Source organism: Danio aesculapii, chromosome 5 (genome assembly GCF_903798145.1).
Source record: "Danio aesculapii chromosome 5, fDanAes4.1, whole genome shotgun sequence".
NCBI classification, from domain to species: domain Eukaryota; kingdom Metazoa; phylum Chordata; class Actinopteri; order Cypriniformes; family Danionidae; genus Danio; species Danio aesculapii.
Window position 1 is genome coordinate 22,288,521 of NC_079439.1, and position 23,813 is coordinate 22,312,333.

Sequence of the window (23,813 nt, forward strand, 5' to 3'; positions counted from 1 at the left end):
GTAACTGAACCTTACATTTTAGTGAATCTCCAGTTTGTTTACTATACACCTTAATATGAGTTTAAATTAGTTGGACCAGCCTAAAATACATGTTTGTCAGCACAGTTTATAATAAATTTTGATATGTAAATTAGGTGTGCACAAAATATTGACAACATGTCCGTACCATCCAAAAAAGCCGTACCATCCAATAATTTTTAATGTTTTTATTTTGGCCCAGTTTTCTGGCCTAATATTTAAAATGATGGGATATTTTCGCTGGATATTATATAAATTCAGATGTGTTTCATATGACATAACTTCATACCCAGCAAACATGCACATCAGAGGTTTTTTTTTAAGAAGAAGAAAGCACAAGCAGTATACAAGTTTTTCAATGAAAATCATAGGACATCTGTATTGCAATTTGTTCAATGGTTTTGTAAAAAAAATTAAATAAAGAAAAATATAGTTCTTGCAGTTCAAGTTTAACATAAAATAAACCATTTTGTTTTCCTAATTAGGCTTAGAGATGATTATATTTTATTGGACTATATATCGGTTATCAGTTTCAAATATATCTGTGCATCTCTAATGTAAATATCATCTTGTTTTCTATAGCTTGGCTATGTTGTAATACACTATAGTCTGGTTTCACAAACAGGACTTAGACTAAGCCAGGATTAGTCTATAGTTCTGTTAGGACATTTAAGTCTTTTTCAAAATAATTTCCTTAGAAAAAACATTACTGGTATCCATCCAAAACAAAGTCACTGGGTAATATTAAGATCAGTCCATGCCAGTTTCTTTTGTCTGAAAAAAACTTTTTAGTCTGGGACTAGGTTTTGACTTTTTTATAGACTTAACCCTAAGAGGGTTGATGTATTCCCTGAGATACAAACATTTAGAGATAAATTATAAATAATGTCCAAATTTAATAAAACAAATATGCATACACGTGATTAGCTAACACTTAACTTTAAAAGAAAAAGTTAACTCCAAATGTTTACCTGAGAGTTTTCCCACCACAGGCAGCCATGTTGTTTTTAAGTGCTGTCTGTCTGAACACTGAATTTATAAACAAAGTCTATGTTGCACCTTTTAGGGCTAAGCCTTGTCTATGAAACCAGGGGTTTATGTAAAATGCAGTATTATGTATCCATAGACCACCAATGCAAAGCAATAAAACGGTTGTTTCTTTCTTTAAAGTATTCGGAAAAAGTCTTTCAGACATCATGGTGTATGAGAGGAAATTTGGGGCTCGTCTGGTGCCCATCCTGGTAGAAAAGTGTGCTGAATTCATCAGAGAGCATGGTCTGGTTGAGGAGGGCATCTTTCGCCTGCCAGGACAGGACAACCAGGTCAAGCAGTTCAGAGAAGCTTTTGACGCTGGAGAAAGACCCTCATTCCCCAGGTAAAGTTCAATATTTATTACTGCAGTCTTCAGTGTCACATAATCCTTCTAATTTGCAGGTTCTAATGTGCTGTTTTAGATCAATATTGAAAACAATTGTCTTATTTCTGTATAATCTGGATTCTTTAATAAGGAGGAAGTTTAAAAGGAAGCATATATTTGATAAGTACCTTCATATTGCATATGAAGTATGCATATTATCATTCTCATGATAATATGTAATGTCTTGTACACTGCTATTACAGTTATGGATTTCTTGTACCATTTTCTTGCCCCATTCAGTTTGACCTAGTTTCATTGTTCTTTTCCCCATTAGTTTATTTCTATGACTGTTTATCTGCTTATAATATTTTAGTATTTGACTGTTTATTTGTTTTAAATATTGTTGGATTCGACCTCCCTGCTGAAGAAGAAATTACACAAATAAAATTATTGAATAAATCTCTAACAAGAAATCAAGAAACAATCACCATCTTCTAAAAGATTTCACACATTTATTTTTATGTCAGATGACCAGTGTTTCCAGTCTTCTATTTTTGCAATGTTTTTTTAAAGCTTGCATGAGAATGGGGCTTTTATGTGGATAACCACACTCTACATGACCATTTATGGTGAAACACAATGCAGACAGCTTTTAAGAGGAAGTAGCATAGGTAAAGGGTTTGACCCAAAAAGTTTGATCTAGATCTGAACAAGGGAGAGAGAGAGAGAGAGAGAGAGAGAGAGAGAGAGAGAGAGAGAGAGAGTGACATGTAAAAGCATAAGAACGAATGGTGCATAGGTAAAATGATTGAGAGGGAGATACAAATGCAGAGTGTTTCAGAGGAACCTTCTATGCATTGATCTGTGGCTGAGCCACATCCTGTCCTGACTAACAAAGATCTTGCCATTCAACACATGCACATCAGATATCAAACCACTGCATTCTTAAACGCGAACATATATTCTGACTAAAACAAGGTTCATAGACATCAATATCAAATTAAAAATTAGTTCATATCTTCTTGGGTGCAGTGACACTGATGTCCACACGGTGGCATCCTTACTCAAGCTGTACCTGAGAGAGCTTCCTGAACCCGTTGTGCCCTGGACTCAATATCAGGACTTTCTTGACAGCACTCTGATGCTGGACGCCACCACTGCAGCTGTGAGAATCACCTTCACAAAACAATATCTTTCAGATGAGTGTTGATTCTACGACTAACTGCATTTAATCTGATCAATCCCAGGGCAAAGAGAAGCTGGAGAAACAAATCAGCTTACTGCCAAAAGTGAACTACAACCTCCTGAGTTACATCTGCAGGTATGAAACACTACAACAGTGTAAAAAAATTGCACTGATAACAGTATAATCTGCCTCGTATGACGTATGGCCATGTTTGTTATTGCAGATTCCTTTTTGAGGTCCAGCAAAACTCAAAGGTGAATAAGATGAGTGTTGAGAATTTGGCCACAGTGATGGGAGTGAACTTGTTCAAACCACAAGTTGAGGATGCTATTAGTATGATGAAAGGTCAGTTATCATCCTAAAATGGATAAAACATTATTCCCCAGTTTAACAGACATGGCTTAAGGTTACTCATAGATTAAATTGCTTATTTGAGCTGTAAAATACCTGCACTTGAACAAACCATGAAACTATGTTACTGAACAGGAATACGTAAAGTAATAACAACCTTTCCATTCAACTTTTGACTCTTAAAAATAAAATAAAAAAAAACTACTTTGTAAAAAATGTTACGCATTCAACGCCTTTTATAAGACATTGATCATATAAAAAAGAAACACTATATAAAATAAAATAAATAAATAAATAAAATTCACTATTTTATTAGTACTTACACGCTATTTAAGAGCCATATGCCACCTGACACCCACTGGCAGGTAAAAGGTCCTGCTCTCTCTTTTGGCTGTTGCCTTGATTGAGATGCAGTGGCCAGTGTTTGTGTATGTTTAAAGCAGACCAATGGTGGCCTGCAACAAGGTGTGGAATAAGAGATAGATAAAACTAAGGCCAAAAATAATAAAATTATTGACAGTTGTAGAAAGCAAAAACAGATTCACTGACATTTTAGCGAGATTTTGAAATCCTCCTGGTCGAACACATTTTTTTAGTCCCAAATAGTAGACAAGTCTGGGAAAAAGAGGACGTATGGTCTCCCTATTAGGTACATTTTGCAAGTACTGCCTTTATTTAGGCTAAGCAAGATGCTGAAAACATTCATCAAAGACTTTCATCCATATTGATATGACCACATCACACAGTCACTGAAGATTTTATGTGAATCTCTAGCACATTCCAGTGGTGCTCTACTGGATTGACATTAGGTGTGTTCATATTCTGCTGCCGTAGCTCATCTGCTTCAATGTTTGATGTTTTATGTATACAGCAGTGGTTTAAAGAACACTGAAAGTACCCAGGTAAAAGTACCATAGAGTAAAAGCACCTTTTCTAAATACTATTTCTAAAAGTACTGAAGAGTGGTGAGAATTACACTGTGAAAATTATTCCACCTTATATCCTGCAAATTAAAAATGTAGCTTACATCAGTGCCATTTTCTTTTAAGTGTGTTTCTAAGTTAAAGTTAAATTATTTTCCAGTCATTCACTATAAATTTAAAATGTGAGATTAATTTAACATGAAATCACATTACATTAATGTATGTACTTATAATAAGCCAACAGAAAGCAGGTTGATAAGTTAAGCGGGTGGAGCAATAATCTGTGAATGGGGAAGTCTACCTGTGGTGATGCGTGAATGCACTTTAAACCCTGACCTACAAGCTAAGAGTGTTCAGCATTTGAAGCTGCAAACCAAGCTCATGCGCCACTAATAAAATACATGCACTACAGAATGTTACGTTTTCAAATTGCATTTAGTTATTATTTAGTTATTTCACCATACAATGGGCATTCTCATATTCTTCATCAGTGACATGTACTGCAAGTAGTCCTAACCAGGGATCTGCAATCTTTTTCGTAGCACGGACTGATGTTTGTATTAATTTTTTGCAGATCAGGGGGTAGTGTTAAGAGATGTGAATATTTAATTGATATTTATGTGAAATTAAGTCTATATCACAAATTCATGCAACAACAAACTAATACAACTCCCCATTATAGAGAAAGAGATGCTTGTTTTCCACTCGTGCTGTAGTAACTAAATCGAATAAAGACGGGCACTGCACCCCACATTGAAAATATGCTGCTAAACAGCACAAATAGATGCCAATTGCTGTCCCGGTGTTCATACCCTATCAGAAAACATTTAGATTTGTTTCAAATTCTGTTATTGGAGAACAACGTATTTGCCTTCAGTCTGCAATATTCACATATACTGTTGTGGATATTGGTTCCTTAATGGATAAATCACAATAAAGTGGGAGTAATTTTGCATTCTTGTGGCCAGGTAGAAACTCTGAACTGGGTCAAAACTAATCAACAGGGTCGCAACACACTGGTTGGGAACCCCTGGTCTAAACAGTCCTCAGTTATCATGTGTTATGACTTTGCATCTTCTTAGACACTTAATGCTTCCACACTGTACATGTCTAAACTGCATTTATGAAATGTTTTTGTTTTGAGGCCTGTCTGACAGATGCGATTTTTCTATGCGATTTGATTTTATGGCAGTTCTACAGCACTTAACCGATCTCTGTAGAAAATAAATAAATGAAGTATTTACTGCAAAGTGAGGAAAATAGCACAGTAAAAGTATCGATGTAGCTCTTAAAATGTACTCAAATAAAAGTACACATTTAAAAAACTACTTGGTAAAGTAATTTCTAAGAAAAAGCTCTCATTAGATTATTTTAAATTTGTCATTTTACACCACTGGTATTCAAGGATGTTGTTTGTATGTAGTGGTTGTCTTGTCTGTCTTTCTCTTATCTCTGGCATCAAGGTATATTTGTTCGCAGAAATGCCACTTACTGGAATTTTCTATTTTTCGTGCAATTGTTTATATACCCTAGAGATGGTTGTGCATGAAAATCCCAGTAAATCAAAGGTTTCTGAAATAGCACCAACAGCCATATTGTACCACACCTAATAAAGTGGCCAGTAAGTCTATAGCATAAAAGCAGTACATTATTACAGTCTTTTCTGGTAAAATGATACACAAATTCTTGCTTACAGTATTAGTATTTTGTACAATAAAATAATCTAAAATGATCAGCTGGGTGTATGTTTTAAACTAAAGATGATATTTTGTTGTTTAACTTGCTTCACTCCAACTTCCTGTTTCAACACAAAATACGATAACAGGAAAACATGCATTCATAGACCATTGAAATGGAACTGCACAAACATGTGAATGTGATGTTGTAAGGTGTTATTGGTTAACACGTTATAGTGGTAATGATCAATGTTCTCACCGCATACACAGGAACTCCCATGATACAGAAAGTGATGACAGTTATGATCAGACACCATGAGCTGCTTTTCCCACCTTCCAAAGACATGAAGCCTTCTCCACTTCCCAGCAGAAAGAACAAGAGCAAGAAGACCAGCAACAGTTTTGTGGGATGGGAGTCTGCAGAGGTATTCCTGTTTATTGTAAAATTATGTGGAGACCTGGAGAATACTTTAATTATACAAATCTATGTAAATTGTTAAATATGTATAATACTGGGCAGCATGGTGGCTCAGTGGTTAGCACTCACAGTAAGAAGGTTGCTGGATCAAGCCTCGGCTGGGTCAGTTGGCATTTCTGTGTGGATTTTTGCATGTTGTCCCCGTGTTCGCTTTGGTTTCCTCCGGGTGCTCCGGTTTCCCCCACAAGTTCAAAGACTTGCGGTATAGGTGAATTGAATAAACTAAATTAGCCATAGTGTATGTGTATGAATGGGTTTGTATGGGTGTTTCCCAGTACTGGGTTGCGACTGGAAAGGTATCCGTTGCGTAAAACATATCCTGGATAAGTTGGTGGTTCATTGATAAATTAAAGGGACTAAGCTGAAAGGAAAATGAATGAATGAATGTATAATACTTTTGGTTGGTATGTTTTTATTAAATAAAATAAACACATATATATTTCCTCACACTAGTTATTAAAAGGTGCAGTAAAACAATAATGTTGAGTAATCAGAATCAGAATCAGAATCAGAATCGGTTTTATTGCCAAGTGTGCTTCACACACACAAGGAATTTGTTTTGGCTACAGAAGCTTCCAGTGTACATAAAGTGACAAGTGACAACACAAAATAATCTGAAAAAATAAAATAATAATAATAAAAAATGATGAACATTAAACAGATGCGGTTAGTGAAGAAACCTGGATGTTGAGTTGTGTGTACAGATTGTTATAAATATACAGGTTATAAGGTGCTGTGTACAAGTGCGAATGTAGAAAGTATTGCATTGTATATTGATATAAGGTGCTGTGTACAAGTGCGTATGAGAAAGTATTGCACATATTTATTGCACAGTAGGGGAATATTTAACTGTTCATAAGGTAGACAGCCTGAGGAAAGAAACTTTTCCTGTGTCTGGCTGTTTTTGTGCTCGGTGCTCTGAAGCGCCGACCAGACGGTAACAGTTCGAACAGGTAGTGTGCTGGGTGTGAGGCGTCCAGAGTGATTTTGCGAGCCCTTTTACTCACTCTGGAAGAGTACAGTTCTTGAAGTGTAGGAAGGGTAGTGCCAGTGATTCGTTCAGCAGTCCGGACTATTCGCTGTAGTCTACGGAGGTCAGTTTTGGCAGCTGAGCCGAACCAGACGGTGATTGAAGTGCAGAGGATGGATTGGATGACAGCTGAGTAGAACTGTACGAGCAGCTCCTGTGGCAGGTTGAACTTCCTCAGCTGACGAAGGAAGTACAGTCTCTGCTGGGCTTTCTTCACAATAGAGTCTATATGAGTGTCCCACTTCAGATCCTGAGAGATGGTGGTGCCCAGGAACCTGAATGACTCTACTGCAGCCACAGTGCTGTTCATGATGGTGAGTGGGGGGAGTGCAGGGGGGTTTCTCCTGAAGTCCACTATCATCTCCACTGTTTTGAGCGTGTTCAGCTCCAGGTTGTTGTATCTGCACCATAACGCCAGCCGCTCCACCTCCTGTCTGTATGCAGACTCGTCACCGTTCTGGATGAGGCCGATAACAGTAGTGTCGTCTGCAAACTTAATGAGTTTGATGGAGGGGTCTTTTGCAGTGCAGTCGTTGGTGTACAGGGAGAAGAGCAGTGGAGAAAGAACACATCCCTGGGGGGCACCAGTGCTGATGGTGCGGCTGTCGGATGTGATTTTGCCCATTCTGACTAGCTGCTGTCTATCTGTCAGAAAGCTGGTGATCCATTGACAGACAGAGCTAGGAACAGAGAGCTGGGCCAGTTTGTACTCAAGCAGTGATGGGACGATGGTGTTAAAGGCAGAACTGAAGTCCACAAACAGAATCCTTGCGTAGTTCCCTGGTTTGTCCAGATGTTGTAGGGTATAATGCAGTCCCATGTTGACTGCATCATCCACAGATCGGTTTGCTCTATAGGCGAACTGCAGGGGGTCCAGCAGGGGTCCAGTGATGTCCTTCAGATATGCTAGCACCAGTCTTTCGAATGACTTCATGGCCACAGATGTTAAGGCCACAGGTCTGTAGTCATTGAGTCCTGTGATCTTTGGCTTCTTCGGGATTGGGATGATGGTGGAGCGCTTAAAGCAGGATGGAACTTTGCGCTGTTCCAGTGATCTATTGAAGATATGGGAGAAAATGGGAGCCAGCTGGTCAGCGCAGGTTCTCAGACAGGCTGGTGAGACACCATCTGGCCCTGGTGCTTTCCTTCTCTTCTGTTTACTGAAGATCTGACGCACATTTTCCTCACTGATCTGAAGAGCAGGGGGGGGAGAGGAAGATGGCTGGAGGTGTTGATGGCTCTGTAGGGCGATGGTCCGGGCTGTGTTGATGTGGTGTTGATGGCTGTGTAGGGAGATGGTCCGGGCTGTGTTGATGTGGTATTGATGGCCGTGTAGGGCGATGGTCCGGGCTGTGTTGATGTGGTGTTGATGGCTGTGTAGGGAGATGGTCCGGGCGGGTGTGAGGTGTCTGGTCATAGGTGTCAAACCTACAGTAGAACATATTCAGCTCGTTTGCAATATGTTTATTGCTGTCGATACTGGGGGACGGTGTCTTGTAATTAGTGAAATCTTTTAAGCCTCTCCACACTGATGCAGGGTCGTTAGCTGAAAACTGGTTTTGCAGCTTTTTGGCATAGCTTTTCTTAGCCACACCAATCTCCTTTGTCAATGTGTTCCTGGCCCGATTGTACAGGATCCTGTCACCACTCCTGTAAGCATCCTCTTTGGCCTGACGAAGCTGTCTGAGTTTTGGTGTGAACCATGGTTTATCATTGTTAAATGACAAGTAGGTCCTGGTAGGGATGCATAACTCCTCACAGAAACTGATGTATGATGTTACAGTCTCTGTGAGCTCGTCCAGATCTGTGGCTGCAGCTTCAAAAACATCCCAGTCAGTGCATTCAAAACAGGCTTGTAAGACCTGCTCTGTGTCGTTGGTCCATCTCTTGACAGTCCTTAATACTGGCTTAGTAGTTTTAAGTTTTTGTCTGTAAGTTGGTATAAGATGAACCAGGCAGTGATCGGAGAGTCCTAGAGCTGCTCTGGCGACGGAGCGATATGCATCCTTTATTGTGGTGTAGCAATGGTCCAAAATTTTATTGCCTCTGGTGGGGCATGTAATGTGCTGTTTGAATTTAGGCAGCTCATGTGTGAGTTTTGCCTGATTAAAGTCCCCAAGTATGATAAAAGCAGAGTCCGGGTGTTGTTGTTCTGTCTCTGTGATCAGATCAGCCAGCTGTTGCAGCGCAGTACTCACGTGTGCTTGCGGTGGAATGTAAACACAGACGAGAATGAACGAGGAAAACTCTCTTGGTGAATAAAACGGCTTACAGTTAATGAAAAGCACTTCCACATCAGGACAGCACATCTTCTTTAACACAGTTACATCCGTACACCACCTTCTGTTGATGTAAAAGCATGTCCCACCACCGCGCGTTTTGCCCGTTGACTCCGTATCGCGATCTGCTCTGTACAGCTGAAAGTCCGGTAGGTTTAATGCGCTGTCCGGAATGGCTTCGTTTAGCCAGGTTTCCGTGAAACACAGGACAGCAGAGTTGTTAAAGTTCTTGTTTTTGCATGTGAGCAGAAGTAGTTCGTCCATTTTGTTAGGAAGAGAGCGGAGATTCGCCAGGTGAATGCTGGGCAGCGCCGTTCTGAAGCCGCGCTGTCTTAGCCTGACGAGCGCGCCGGCTCGCTTCCCACGCTTGCGCGTCTTGTAGCGATGAATAACTCTATACATTTTTTTATTTTTTATTTTATTATTATTATTATTATTATTTTTTTTTTTTCAAGGAATTTTGATTGTAAAGAAACCTTTTGTCATTTATAAAATTATAAATGTCTTTACTGCCACTTCATCAATTTAATGCTTTCTTGCTGTAGTACAAAGTGTTTTTAAAAGGAAATATTATTATTTCCCACCTTGACTGTTAAAAGCTAGAGTCTATAGATTTCAAATACAAATTTGTATTTATTCTGAGAAATAATTAATGTTTTAAAGGAAATACTTTTTGGTTGATATGTTTTTATGAAATAGAATATATTAAAAATCTCACACTGGTTAGTAAAAGGTGCAGTGAAACCATAATGTTGAGTAATGAATAACTATACTTTTTTCAGTATATTTAAAAACATTATTTATTTCTGTGATGTCAATTTTCAGCATCAGTCATGCGTTCATTCAGAAATCATAAGAATATGCTGATTTGCTTCTTAAGAAGCATTTATTATTTTTGTAGAAACTATTATATATATTGTTTCTCAGAAATTGGATTGTAATAGAAACTTTTTGTAACATTATAAATGACTGTGACTTTATCAGTTTAATGCATTCTTGTTGTAGTACTACTTAAAAAAAAAGATAATAATACTACTCACCTTGTCTATTTAAAGCTTTTTATACAAATTTGTATTTATTCTCAGAAATAATACATATATTAAAGTTAATAGTTTTTAGTTGGTATGTTTTGATTAAACAAAAAGTATATTTAAAAAAATCTCACACCATATAATAAAAGGTGCAGGAAAACAATAATGTTGACAAATGAATAACTTCAAACTTAAAAAAAACATTTTAAGTATATTTTATCCACTTATTTTTGTGATATCAAGTTTCAGCATCAAGTCATGTGATCATTCAGAAAGTAAGATTTGAAAGTAAGAAGCTGATTTGCTGATTTTGCTGATTTTTGCTGAAGCTGATTTGCTTCTTATAAAGCTTTTATTATTTTTCTAGAAGCTATTATATATGTTTTTTCCTAGAAAATTGATTGTAATAGAAACCTTTTGAAACATTAAAAATGTCTTGACTGTCACTTCATCAATTTAATGCATTCTTGCTGTAGTAGAAAAGAAAACAATACTACTTCTCAGAAATAATAAATGCATTAAAGTTTTAAAAAAATATCAGTTTCAGTGTCAGATAAAACTAGCCCTTTTTATTATTTAGCATTTTCCATGTGTTCTTCAGAAAATCGAAGCAGTTACATGGTATTGTTTTATTATTATTTATACATTATTTCACGAGTTCACACTTACAGAAGTTTAGGAATAAAGCGTATTTGGCGTGCTGTCCGGAGGGAGGGCTCTGAGCTCGGGGAAGACACCCCGACTCGGAAGACACCCCAACTATTCCCCTTATCAGGGAATAGAGAGAAGTTGGGATTCGAGCGAAGTATCTAGCCCGGCACCAGAACACTCCCCCCGGGTATGTAATGCTTTAGAGGTGAGATGTCAAGGTGGTGGAGGGATGCTAATGTCGTGAGATACTGCAGGTAGGAAAGCTTTGGTAAATATAGGGGTTTGGTCAAAAACTGATTGAATAATTGTCAATGACATATTTAATGCTGATACATCTGCGCGTGCTCCTCCCGAAATTTGTTTACAAAACATTACTTATAATGTATTGTCATTTATCTTTAAAAAAAATCAAGAGATCAAAATAGCTGTACATTTTTTATTGAAATTGAGAGTAGATGCACACACACACTTGTTACTTCCACATCTGTGTGTTTTATCTGATTGCATATCTTTTCTATATCTTACAGTGTGAGGTGTCCTCCCTGTCTGAATCACCTGAGGAAGAAGAAGTGGACACCCCTGAAGAGCAGAGGAAAGAACTATGGTCATCTGAGTCAGAAAGCGCAACTCTTTCTCCCACTGAGCTTTCAGCCACAACGGACACATGGACAGAGAGCCCCAGAAAGCGGACACAAACTCTACCCAGTTTAGGTTGTCCACCGGTAGCTAGAATAGCCCGTGAGCCTGCTTGGGATCGCTGGAGCAGGTTCCCAGAGAGCTTTAATGAGAATGATGAAAAAACATTATCTGAGGACATCTTTAAGCTCCTCGACCTGCAGAAAGTCACACTGTTTTCTGGAGTGCAGAAAAGTGAAAATGAAAAAGAGGAAAAAGGACAGAAGGACAAAGACAACGTAGACTCGAGTAAGACAGGTAGTGATGTTGTAGTCAAACAGATAGATGCCCCAAAAGCACAGGCACAGAACACCGCGCCTGTGCCCACACCCCAGCCAAGAATAGTATTGAGTCCAGCAGCTTTGAGTAAAGAGAAACCAGCAGCGCCTGCTCAACCAACAAGCAGTACAGTACAACCAGAAAACACAGACTCAACCAGCATCATCAACAGGTATGCCTCAAAATATATCTGTGCTAATTATTTTCCTTGCGTTAAGAAGCGGGGTCAGGCATTTGAACAAACTTCCTTCAGAGACATTTTTTTTTACATGCAAGGTGGTAAAATACTATCTAGTCAAGTCACCTGAATTTGTTTTACCTCTGTAAACAATACAGATTTTTTCAGAAATGAAAATTAACATTATGTATTTGTAACCCACTGGTTCTACACCACCTAGCTAGGAGTAAGTGGGTGGTGTAGGACGGGTGGGTTAGAAGTGCATATTACATATTACTCTAGCATCTGTCACTAGAGCAGCTTTTGAGATGTGAGTGAGTGAGGTTTACTTGTAGAGCACTTCACTGCACTGTAATGAATATCTGTTAAATAACAGTTTCCTTATTTTTGTGATTCACAAGTGTGAATCACAATTTACAGTTGTGAATTGTATTATGGGACCTTGATTTCTGCTCTGTCAACTTTTGATGCTGAAAATTCAACTCTACAGTTTAACAAAGTGACTTTTATTGACATTTTAGTAGTCTGAAATAATATTATGTGTATGACACCATAATATACATCACCAACCCAGACAATAAATCATCTTAAACTATTAAAAATGTTACTAAGTCACTTTTTCAAACTTTTTTTAGGTTAAAAGTTGTTGGAGGAAAAATCAAGGTCCCATAATGCAATTCATTCATTCGTTCATTCATTTTCTTTTCAGCTTAGTCCCTTTATTAATCAGGGGTCGCCACAGCGGAATTAACCGCCAACTTATCCAGCATATGTTTTATGCAGCGGATGCCCTTCCAGCTGCAACCCATCACTGGGAAACACCCATACACTCTCATTTACACACATACACTATGGACAATTTAGCTTACCCAATTCACCTATAGCGCATGTCTTTGAACTTTGGGGGAAACCGCAGCACCTGGAGGAAACCCACGTGAACACGGGGTTGAACATGCTAACTCCACACAGAAATGCCAACTGACCCAGGTGAGGTTCGAACCAGCGATCCACTGTGCCACTATGATGCCCGCCCACAATTATGCAATTCAAAAGCATAAAGGGCAATATAAAAACATGAGTCATAAATTACAGAAAACTGCTAATTTACAGATATTTTACACTGTTTAGCTGGCCTCGGCTGCACATACAAACTTAATTCAATTTTATATTATGATGTCCAAATATGCTGAAAACAGTAGTGTCATTATACTGCTCATTGTATGGTCCATCCAGTTTTTTTCAGCAAGTTCTTCTTTTGTAAATTTTTTTTTCATACCGTATGTGACCCTGGACCACAAAACAAGTCATGTGTGCAGTTTTTTAAATTTGAGTTTTATAGAAAAGGGAAATCTACATTTTGATACAATTGCTTTCTCAGATTAAGGAAGGAAACGGAAGGGATGTTGTGACGTGGCCTAGTACAGTGACCCATACTCGGAATTTGTAGTCTGCATTTAACCCACTCAAGTGTGCACGCACACACAGACAGACAGACAGACACACACAGACACAGACACACACACAGACAGACAGACAGACAGACACAGACAGACTATTAATGCACACCCAGAGCAGTCATCAGAAGCAGTTCAGGGGATTGGTGCCTTGCTTAAGGCCAGAGGAATGCATATTACTAATCAAAAAATAAGTCGTGATATATTCACAGTAGGACATTTACAAAATATATTTATGCTTAATATTTTATATTAATATTGATTTGTATAATAAAACAAATACTAATTTTTACCCATACAATGTATTTTGGCCACTGCCAAAAGTATAATCATGCTTTTTAAGGTTTTGGACCACAAAACCATAAATAGCATGATTATACTTTTGGTAATATAATCTGACAAATATAGAGAACTTTTAAAAGTATTATAAACTAATTACAGCGACACGGTGGCTTAGGTGGTTAGAGCTGGCTCCTCCGGTTTCCCCCACAGTCCAAAGACATGCAGTATAGGTGAATTGAATAAACTAAATGTATAGTGTATGTGCTTGAGAATGTGTATGGATGTTTCCCAGTACTGGATTGCAGCTGGAATGGTATACGCTGTGTAAAACATAAGCTGGATAAGTTGGTGGTTCATTCTGCTCTGTTGACCCTTGATGAATAAAGATACTCAGCCAATGGAAAGTCAATAAATTAAATGAATTAATAAACTATATACCATTTTACCAACTGGTTTTGAGGTGTATTATAGCATTACAAACCTTTATTTCAAAAACAAAATTAAAAGCCAAAAAGTATGACAATGTATAATTAATGATAAATAAACACATTACACAAATTTTACACAATGAAACTAATGACATATTATGAAAAAATCAGTTAATTTAATTATGTTAATTTGTGCTCGAGAAATGAAGTTTATTTATAAATGAATTTTAAGAGGATCATGTACATATGATTGATCAAGGCTGGTCCTGCATTATTTAATTTATTGTTCACTAATCAGACAATTCCGAGGTCTCAATAAATAACCTAAGTTTCATACCATAGTCATCTTCGTTTGGAAAAATCCCCCTGCCTTCCCTACTCCTCCTTTCCTTGATAAGTGGCACGGTGGCCCAGTGGTTAGTACTGTTGACCCACAGCAAGAACGTCATTGGTTCTAGTCTTTACCAGGCCAATCAACTTTTCTGTGCGGAGTTCACATGTTATCCTAGTGCTCGTGTGGGTTTCCCCCGGGTCCCCCAGTTTCCTCCCACCATCCAAAAACATACAACTTAAGTTAATTGACTGATCCAAATCTGCACAATCGACGTGCTCCTAGTAAGAAGTTATATCTTCATAGCATTCCCTAAATGCACCCTAGATTCAAGCAGCAGGGGAGTTCTTGAGACCTACTTGAGCTCAAACTTCCCTCTCGCCCTGCAAACGGGAGGGAGCCCTGGGCTCGAGGATCTTATGAGCTCAGGGCTCTCTCACGGGACTGCATGCCAAACACGCTTTATAATCAGAAGTGAGCTAAGTGTGAACTCTTGAAACATGTATTATTATCACCTTTGAAGGTTTAGTTTTTAGGATTCTTTGAAGAATAGAACATTTAAAAGCATTACAGGAAAAACAGAAAATCTTATGAATGTCATTTCTGCTACTTTTGACCAATTTAATGCACCGTGGTTTAAAAAATTGTGGCAAAAAACAAAACAAAATTGCAAACATGTCAATTAACACATGTTTCTGACTTCAGTCTCCAGCAGAAGAACAAAGAGCTGAGTGCTACAGTGGCAGAGTTGCAGGCAGCACTAGAGGCTGAGCGGCGCTCTAAATCTGCATTAGAAATCTTACTGCGCAATGCAGAGCACAGCAGGGATGAAGCTCTTACACGCAACCAGCAGCTGAACAGAGAGATCCAGGAGTTCCTCAACAGACCGACTGCTGGACCCTCATAGTGAGACTGTTTAATGAACAAAGTACCAGCTCAGTCCTGTGTGACATTTCTGTGCAGAACAAGATCAGCAATCTGGATATCTCCAGCAATTTCCACACAGAACATTCAAAATAAAAGGTCAAAGACAGATGGTAATGTCCATATCCAGTAAAGACGCTACAGTAAATGACACCTTATGAACAGAAATGACAGATTTGATCGTTATTCTATTCACAATGGGATTGTGCTCTGTAAGAAGGCAAGATGTGAACTCTGAAGTGATGCAGTATTGGACTGAACAGTAGAGATTTTATAAAGAATATTTAATGGGTTTATAAATATTTAATTCCAAAGGGTATCTTTTACACATTAACTTGTTAATAGAAATTTTGAAGTAAATAAGTGATATGTATATATATAATACATATAATATACACAATCAAGCATACGGTTGAAACCAGAAGTTTACATACACTCTTAAAATAGACACATAACCATTAAAAAAATGTCTGATGTTAAATCATACTAAACCTATACTATTTTAGGACCGTTAGGATTAACAAAATGATTTACATTTGCTGAATGCCAGAATAACAAGAGAATTTTTTATTTGGGATTTTTTTTTTTTATTAATTTCTCAACAGTCAAAAGTTTACATACATTTTTTTTTGTATTTTTTAGCTTTAAATTGTATAACTTGGGTCAAACATTTTGGGTATCCTTCCACAAGCTTCTCACAGTAATTTGCTGGAATTTTGGCCCATTCGTCCTGACAGAACTGGTGTAACGGAGTCAGATTTGTAGGCTGTCTTGCTTGCACACGCTTTTTCAACACACAAATTTTCTATAGGATTGAGATCAGGGCTTTGTGATGGCCACTCTAAAACATTCACTTTGTCATCCTTAAAGCACATTTTAACTAATTTGGCAGTATGCTTAGGGGCATGGTCTATTTGGAAGACCCATTTGTGGCCAAGCTTTCCTGGCTGATGTCTCTAGATGTTGCTATTCTATTCTGTATCTATTCTGTGACGTGCACCAGTTCCTCCTGCAGCAAAACACCCCCACACTATGATGCTGCCACCCCCATACTTCACAGTTGGGATGGTGTTCCTAGGCTTGTAAGCTTCCCCCTTTGTCCTCCAAATGTAAAGCTGGTCTTTATTGCCAAACAGTTCAAATTTAGTTCCATCAGACCACAGAACATGTCTCAAAAATTAAAGTCTTTTTCCCAGTGTGATTTTTACAAATTGTAATATGGCTTTTTTATGATGCTTTTGGAGTAACGGCTTCTTTCTTGCTGAGTGGCCTTTCAGTACTGTCAGTACAGGACTCGTTTCAATGTGGATAATGAAACTCTCTTACCAGCTTCAGCCAGCATCATTTTGATTTGTTCTGGAGTTGATACACACAGTTCGCACCATAGCATGTTCATATCTGTGAAACCAAAGTCCCTTTAAGGCAAGTCATTTCACTCGGCGGCCATCTTTGAAACACCTCTCGGGCAGTATGCTCAGGCATTCTATTTGAATAGGGAAACATCAAATTCTCCAAAACTATTTGTCAAGTTTACAATTACATTTCATATTACGAATAACCAATTAACTTAAACAACAACTGTCTATTTGGTTTTGTTTCTAAACATTTGTATTACACAAAATCTAGTCCGAGCCCCTCCCCCGGAGAATTGTCATTCTAAAGTGATCACTGATTGGCTCCTGCACTGGCTTCAGTCGGCAAATTGACAGTTACACTTTTCCCCATTCAAATATATACAAGTGACACATCTTGTGTATTCTATAGCTGTGTCTCATTTTAGAGACTGCATCCTCTGATTGAGGCATTCGAAGTGCGCTGTGTCATCGCGGCGCGACGAAGGCTGTCTCATTTTAAAAAAAATTAAAGGCTCCTTCAAACGCAGCTTCAAAATGCGTCCTTCATTTCCCAGATAATGAAGGACACAACCGGTGGATCCTTTGCGGCCTCGAATGTCCTAAGATTCATTGCATGCTGTTAACGGCAGCACATTTTTAAAAGAAAACTCTGGTTTAAATGTAGGAATTAGTTTATTTTACTTGGATATCTCAAGACGTTAAAAAACAAAAAGAGTATGACATGTCTTACTAAAGAGTGATTTAATAGACAGTTTATATTTTTATGTGTACATGTATGGATTAAAGGAAATATATTTCCAGCTTCTGTATGCCTTCAGATCGCTTAAAATAAGTTTTAAAATCACTTTAAAAAAATCTTTTTAAATTTTAGCAGTGCTTATTAACGGCAGCTGTTATGGTTACCTGGTGACGAGAGCTGTCCTCTGTAGGCTAGATCATCTCATTTCAAAACGCTCAGTTCAGCCTGTGTGGTCATCCACTCACCTTTGAAGTCTGCATACTTTGGAGGATACAGCCTCTGAAATGAGACAGCTTATAGCAAAGTCATTTCACTCGGTGACCATCTTTGAAAGAGCTCTCGGGCAGTATGCTAGGGCATTCTGTTTGAATGGGAAAACATCAAATTTTCCAAAACTACTTGCCAAGCTTAAGATTACATTTCATATTACGAATAACCAATAAAATTTAACAACAACTGTCTATTTAGTTTCATTTCTAAATGTTCGTATCACACAAAATCTGCAGAAACTCACGTCTGGTCTGAGCCACTGCCCCGGAGAATTCTCATTCTATAGCGATTGCTGATTGGCTCCTGCACTAGAATGTGGGCTTTATTCGTCATACAGCAATCGCTGATTGGCTCATGTACTAGAAGGTGGTGCTTCATTCGCCATATTAACAGTTACACATTTCCCCATTCAAAAGTATACGAGTGACATTTCTTGTGTATTCTACAGTCTTTGTCTATAGTCTTTGGCGAAACAGAATCCTTCTCCTTCGTCAGCGATATGATGGCTGGTCATTACCATGCTGTTTACACTTGTGTATAATTGTTTGAACCAATGAACGTGGCAACTTCAGGTATCTAGAAATTTTTCCCAAAGAAGAACCAGACTTGTGGAGGGCCACAATTCAATTCCTGATGTCTTGGCTGATTTCTTTTGATTTCCCCATGTGGTCACACATGGAAGTAGTGTGATTTAGGTTTTCATTAACTACTAATCTACAGTTGTGTCTCCAATTAACTTGAATGTTGCCTATTAGCCAATCAGAAACTTCCAAAACATTGACGGCATCATCTGGGCTTTTTCAGAGGCATAGTAATCTTATTCTATGTAAACTTTTGACTTTCAAGAAAAGGTATTAAAAAATTCTCAAAAAATCTCTCTCTCATTATTCTGCTATTAAGCAAATAATTTTTTTGGTAATCCAAACTTACTAAAAGAGAAAAAGTTTAGTCAAATTTAACATCTGACATTAAAAAAAAATGGTTATGTGCCTTCTATACGGTGTATGTAAACTTCTGGTTTCAACTGTAAATGTGCGCAGAAGTATATAAGTTGTAATATTTATGTGATCACTGGAGTGTAATACACTGTGAACAATTTGGCAAAAAGGACAAAATGCTCTGAATGCGGAATACTGTCAGTAAATAAACAGCTTTTATCTGGCTTTTCTTTCCTGCACCTTCACTTCTGTTGTCTGGTTGCAGTCACAAAGAGATAGTGTGTCAGAAGAGATAAAACGTGACAGAGTGTGAGAGAGAAATGGGAAGAATGCTTTCAGATCAGTATTCACTCAAGAGACCATGTGTGTTTTAGAGAGAGGAAGGGGTAAAGAGACACGGGGCATTACGTAAGGAAGAGAGGACCAGATAGCATTGTGTCTGTCAGCTGTCATAATTAAACGATAGGGAAGGAATTTCCTATTTCCGATCTGTCTTGATTATACAGAAACTGAGCCACAAGTTGATTTTAAGTATATGACCAGGATCATTCATGAATTCCAGTTTGTTCTGTAGGGCTGTTCAATGGACAGTACCAGATGTTTCTCTTGTGCACTTGCTGTAATGGCAGTTTCAAAGATAAACAACACCGTCATCAAGTGTATTTCCTATACAGGAAAGATTAACTGAAGAGGAAAAGAGCCAGAGTGAACATTACAGCATGTGACACCACTGGTTACTGGGTCAACATTTCGTGCACATACACATAAACCTAGCTTTATAAAAATTAACCACAATGAACAAAATGGAATTTGCTGTTTGTTCAAACTACTTGTTTAAAATTAGCTGAAAGCAACACAATTCTTAAGGTTTTTTCTTGAACTTAATTTTATGTTCAATCCACATAAATTTGTAAAAACTAATGAGTTAACATAATTCTTTCAGGTTGTCATAACGGATATTGATTGTGTGGAACCCAGCATTTTTTTTTAGAGTGCCATTTGTATTACACAAAAAACATGTTTTAATGCTATAATTTAAGGTAGCGTTTGTTTGTCTTTTAAATGAAACAATTCTTTGAAACAGAACAAATACAAATCATTAAACATAATATGGGCGAACTGTCTAAATGATTCACACCTAACAAATGTTTAAACACTTAACAGTTAACAGTTTGTATTTAATGTACTGTAGGTGTGTTCATTCTTCAGAGTTCTTCAGAGTTTCTTTTTTTGTATTCTACAAGATAAAAGAAAAAAAGTATCCCCAGGTGAAAATAGAGAATAAAAAGAATAATTAACGTAGCTGCTGTTCATCTAATCTAGTTTTGAACTGCAAGAGTGTCTGAGCCTTTGACATTATCAGGAAGGCTATTCCAGAGTGAGCCATAAATGAGAAGGGTTGACCTCCTTTAGTAGACTTTGCTATACTAGGTACTACCTGAAGCCCTGAGTTTTGAGATCTTAAAGAGTGGGTTGGAACCCAGCATTTTTTTTTTCGAGTGCATGGTTTAATATAGTAAACAAGGTTTTTTATGCATTGATTGCCATTTGTATTAGACAAAAAACATGTTTTAATGCTATAATTTAATGTAGCGTGTGTTTGTCTTTTAAATTATATTATTATCTGTAAAGCACTAACACGTTTTTAAAGAACAATTCTTTGAAACAGAACAAATACAAATCATTAAACATAATATGGGCGAACTGTCCAAATGATTTACGCCTTACAAATGTTTAAACACTTAACAGTTAACAGTTTGTATTTAATGTACTGTAGGTGTGTTCATTCTTCAGAGTTCTTCGGAATTTCTTTTTTTGTATTCTACATCTAGATAAAAGAAAAGAGGTTTGGAAAAATATGTTGGTAAGTAAATTGTTTTCAATTTTATTGATTGTTCCTTTAGCCCTTTTACTGTAGCTCTAAAGATGATTGAATGCAGTGAACAGTGGATATTAAACAGGGAGTCTTAATATTAATAGAAAAAACATGTTAAATTGATCACTTCTGCTATGTATTCAATTCAATTCATCTTTATTTGTATAACAGTTTTACAATGTAGATTGTGTTAAAGCAGCTTCACATAGAAGATTATATTGAATTGAAACAGTGTCAGTCCAGTTTTCAGTGTTAAAGTTCAGTTCAGTTCAGTGTGGTTTAAATTTCACTGCTGAAAGTCCAAACACTGAAGAGTAATCCATCGATGAGCAGCTCTACAAGTCCCGAACTATGCGAGCCAGTAGATCCAGCGGCGAGGAAAAAACTTCGAGAGAAACCTCGAGAGAAACCCGGCTCAGTTGGGCACGACCATTTCTCCTATAGCCAAACATCTTGTGCAGAGCTGCAGTCTAGGCATCGGAGGCTGGAGAACGCTGGAGGTCAGCGAAGACTCGTCTGTCCCTGGAGTCTCACAGGAATCAGACGCATGCTCTTTACTCCTCCATGACCACCACAGCAGCTGCTCAGGATATGGCCTGGTCTGGGATTGTGGGAACTTTGGGATAGTCTCTTCACAGGTCTTGGAACACATCAGTGGCACTGCATAATCTCTGGGGGCCTCGGGATGAGTATCCCCAGGTGGAAATAGAGAATAAAGAGAATAATTAACGTAGCTGCTGTTCATAGTGTATATAAACAAGATGCCTGGAGCAAATGCATGCATCATACCGCTATGTGATGCATTGAGTGTATGCTTTACTAAAAAGATAGCTCTTTAATCTAGTTTTGAACTGCAAGAGTGTCTGAGCCTCTGACATTATCAGGAAGATTATTCCAGAGTGAGCCATAAATGAGAAGGGTTGACCTCCTTTAGTAGACTTTGCTATTCTAGGTACTACCAGAAGCCCTGAGTTTTGAGATCTTAAAAAGCGGGTTGGATTGTAGCGAGACAGAAGGTTGGTTAGATAAACAGGAGCTAGATTATTTAAAGTTTTATAGGTAAGAAGCAATGTTTTAAAACTTAACAGGCAGCCAGTGTAAGGAGGATAAAATTGGGATGATATGATCATATTTTCTAGACCTGATTAGAACTCTGGCAGCTGCATTTTGTACTAGCTCTCTGGCAGCTGCATTTTGTACTAGCTAAACTTTATTAATATAGGGTGCCAGGCAACTAGCGAACACAGCATTACAGTAATCCAGCCTAGAAGTCATAAAAGCATGGACTAGCTTTTCTGCATCTGAGAGGGATAGCATATTGGTTCTTTTGTATTGGTACTTTTACTACTTTCAGTACTTCAACCTGCAGTCACAACTTTATTGTTTCTTGTCTATAGGGATTAGAAAAAATCAATCCTGTGATTTCAGTCCAATCAAATCGCACATGGAAGGTAAATCGCATCCTAATAAACTACCTAAAGACTTCATAATTGCAGCAAACTGTTTGGAAGCAATAAAAGTGTCAAAGAAGATGTCTAAAATCTGTAGACGCACTGACCTAGAGACTGTTTAGATGCATGTCACTGATGAGAAGATGACAGATGTTTACTGTATGATGACTGAAATGGCCTTAAACACCGAGCAAACATTGTACCTCGACATTGTGGAGATGTTGCATTTTGTTTGGTTTTAAAAAACGGTTTTGATGTCAGAACTCAATGTCAGGCCGACGTGAATGTCCAACATTCAACCTAAAATCAACCAAATATCAACGTCTAATGATGTTACAGCTTAACGTTGTGTGGACGTTACCACTATGATGTCTATCAGATGTTGGATTTTGGTTGCCAAACCTGACAAATAAATGTCAGTATTTGACATCAGTATGATGTTGGTTTAAGATGTTGGCTCAGCATTGGATTTTGGTCACTTTCCAACACAACCTAAAATCAACAAAATATCAACGTCATTTGACATTGCTATTGGAGATCAAAATAACGTTGTCCTTAGACGCTGACTAGACATTGAATTTTGGTCACCTGACATGTCAACCTAAACCTAACATTTAACCTATATTAGGTTATACATAACCTAATATTAATGTCTTCTCATATTCTGTGTCTGCTGGGCAATGACTAAATGCACTACTGAATGTTACGTTTGCACACATCCACAAATTACATGTAAATGCATCAGCTTTTTATAGCGTTAAACTCACTACTCTTGAGTACTTTTGAAAGGGCTTTTTACTCATACTTTGAGTAATAATTACAACAGATACTTTTACTCTACTAAAGTAATGATACTTTTACTTAAGTATGATTTTTCAGCACTCTTTCCACCGCTGGATAGGCCTGTGCAAAAAAAAGTTTCTAGCTTTTATATGGAGTTCTATGAAGCACATAGAAACAGCACACAAGGGGTAAAATAAATGACCACAGTAAGACCTTCAAATATTGTTGTTTGCAAAGAAGCACCTTAAAGATAAAACGAACCAGTTCTCTAGATCTTGTGCCTGGTCTTGATCTTGGGGGAAGTATTGGAAGTAGAAACTACAGTATAACTGAATCATTACACTGGAAATTGCCTCAATACTGTTTTGTCTGGATGGGATGTGCTACTGTACGAAGACTGTCTATTGCGTACTTGTCATCCTAAGCCTCCTGAGACGTTTTCCACTGGCCAGGGAGCTGTGTCAACCTCTCAGAACCAGCGATAAGGGCTTCTCTTCATTTCCGAATGAGCGATTTGTTTTTGCCATAAGCACAGAAGCTCTTTAGCAGGCACCCTTCTACAGATGATAAGATGCTCCAGAAGAAGTGGAAATACAAACAAAATGTTGTATGGAATTTTTGGCATGATTGGTTAGTGTTAGAAAAAGAGTTGAAGTAATCTGTGCACAGTTTGAAAATCCTTTTCCACTAGGAAATTTTTTTCAAGTACTGCAAACTTATTTCATTGTAATGGATACTTTCCAGATTCCTACAGAGGCTGACAGATATTCTGATAACAGCACTACAATGGCAATAAAAGTGGCTGCTTTCAGTTTATCCAGCAATGCCTCACACCTCATTGCAATTCAATTTCCGTCACATCAAAGATAC

At 37.8% G+C, this 23,813-nt stretch overlaps 1 protein-coding gene across 1 annotated transcript in view; it reads left to right on the forward strand.

The window, feature by feature from the left end:
• arhgap25 (Rho GTPase activating protein 25) overlaps positions 1–19,058 on the forward strand; it is a 33,336-nt gene extending 14,278 nt beyond the window's left edge. Inside the window, exons 5-11 of the mRNA XM_056457590.1 lie at positions 1,189–1,393; positions 2,408–2,540; positions 2,623–2,696; positions 2,785–2,906; positions 5,782–5,936; positions 11,508–12,106; positions 15,313–19,058. Of these exons, the coding sequence (XP_056313565.1) occupies positions 1,189–1,393; positions 2,408–2,540; positions 2,623–2,696; positions 2,785–2,906; positions 5,782–5,936; positions 11,508–12,106; positions 15,313–15,514 (1,490 nt within the window). The 3' untranslated portion in view covers positions 15,515–19,058. The remainder of the gene's footprint in view (positions 1–1,188; positions 1,394–2,407; positions 2,541–2,622; positions 2,697–2,784; positions 2,907–5,781; positions 5,937–11,507; positions 12,107–15,312) is intronic.
• Positions 19,059–23,813: the final 4,755 nt, after the last annotated feature.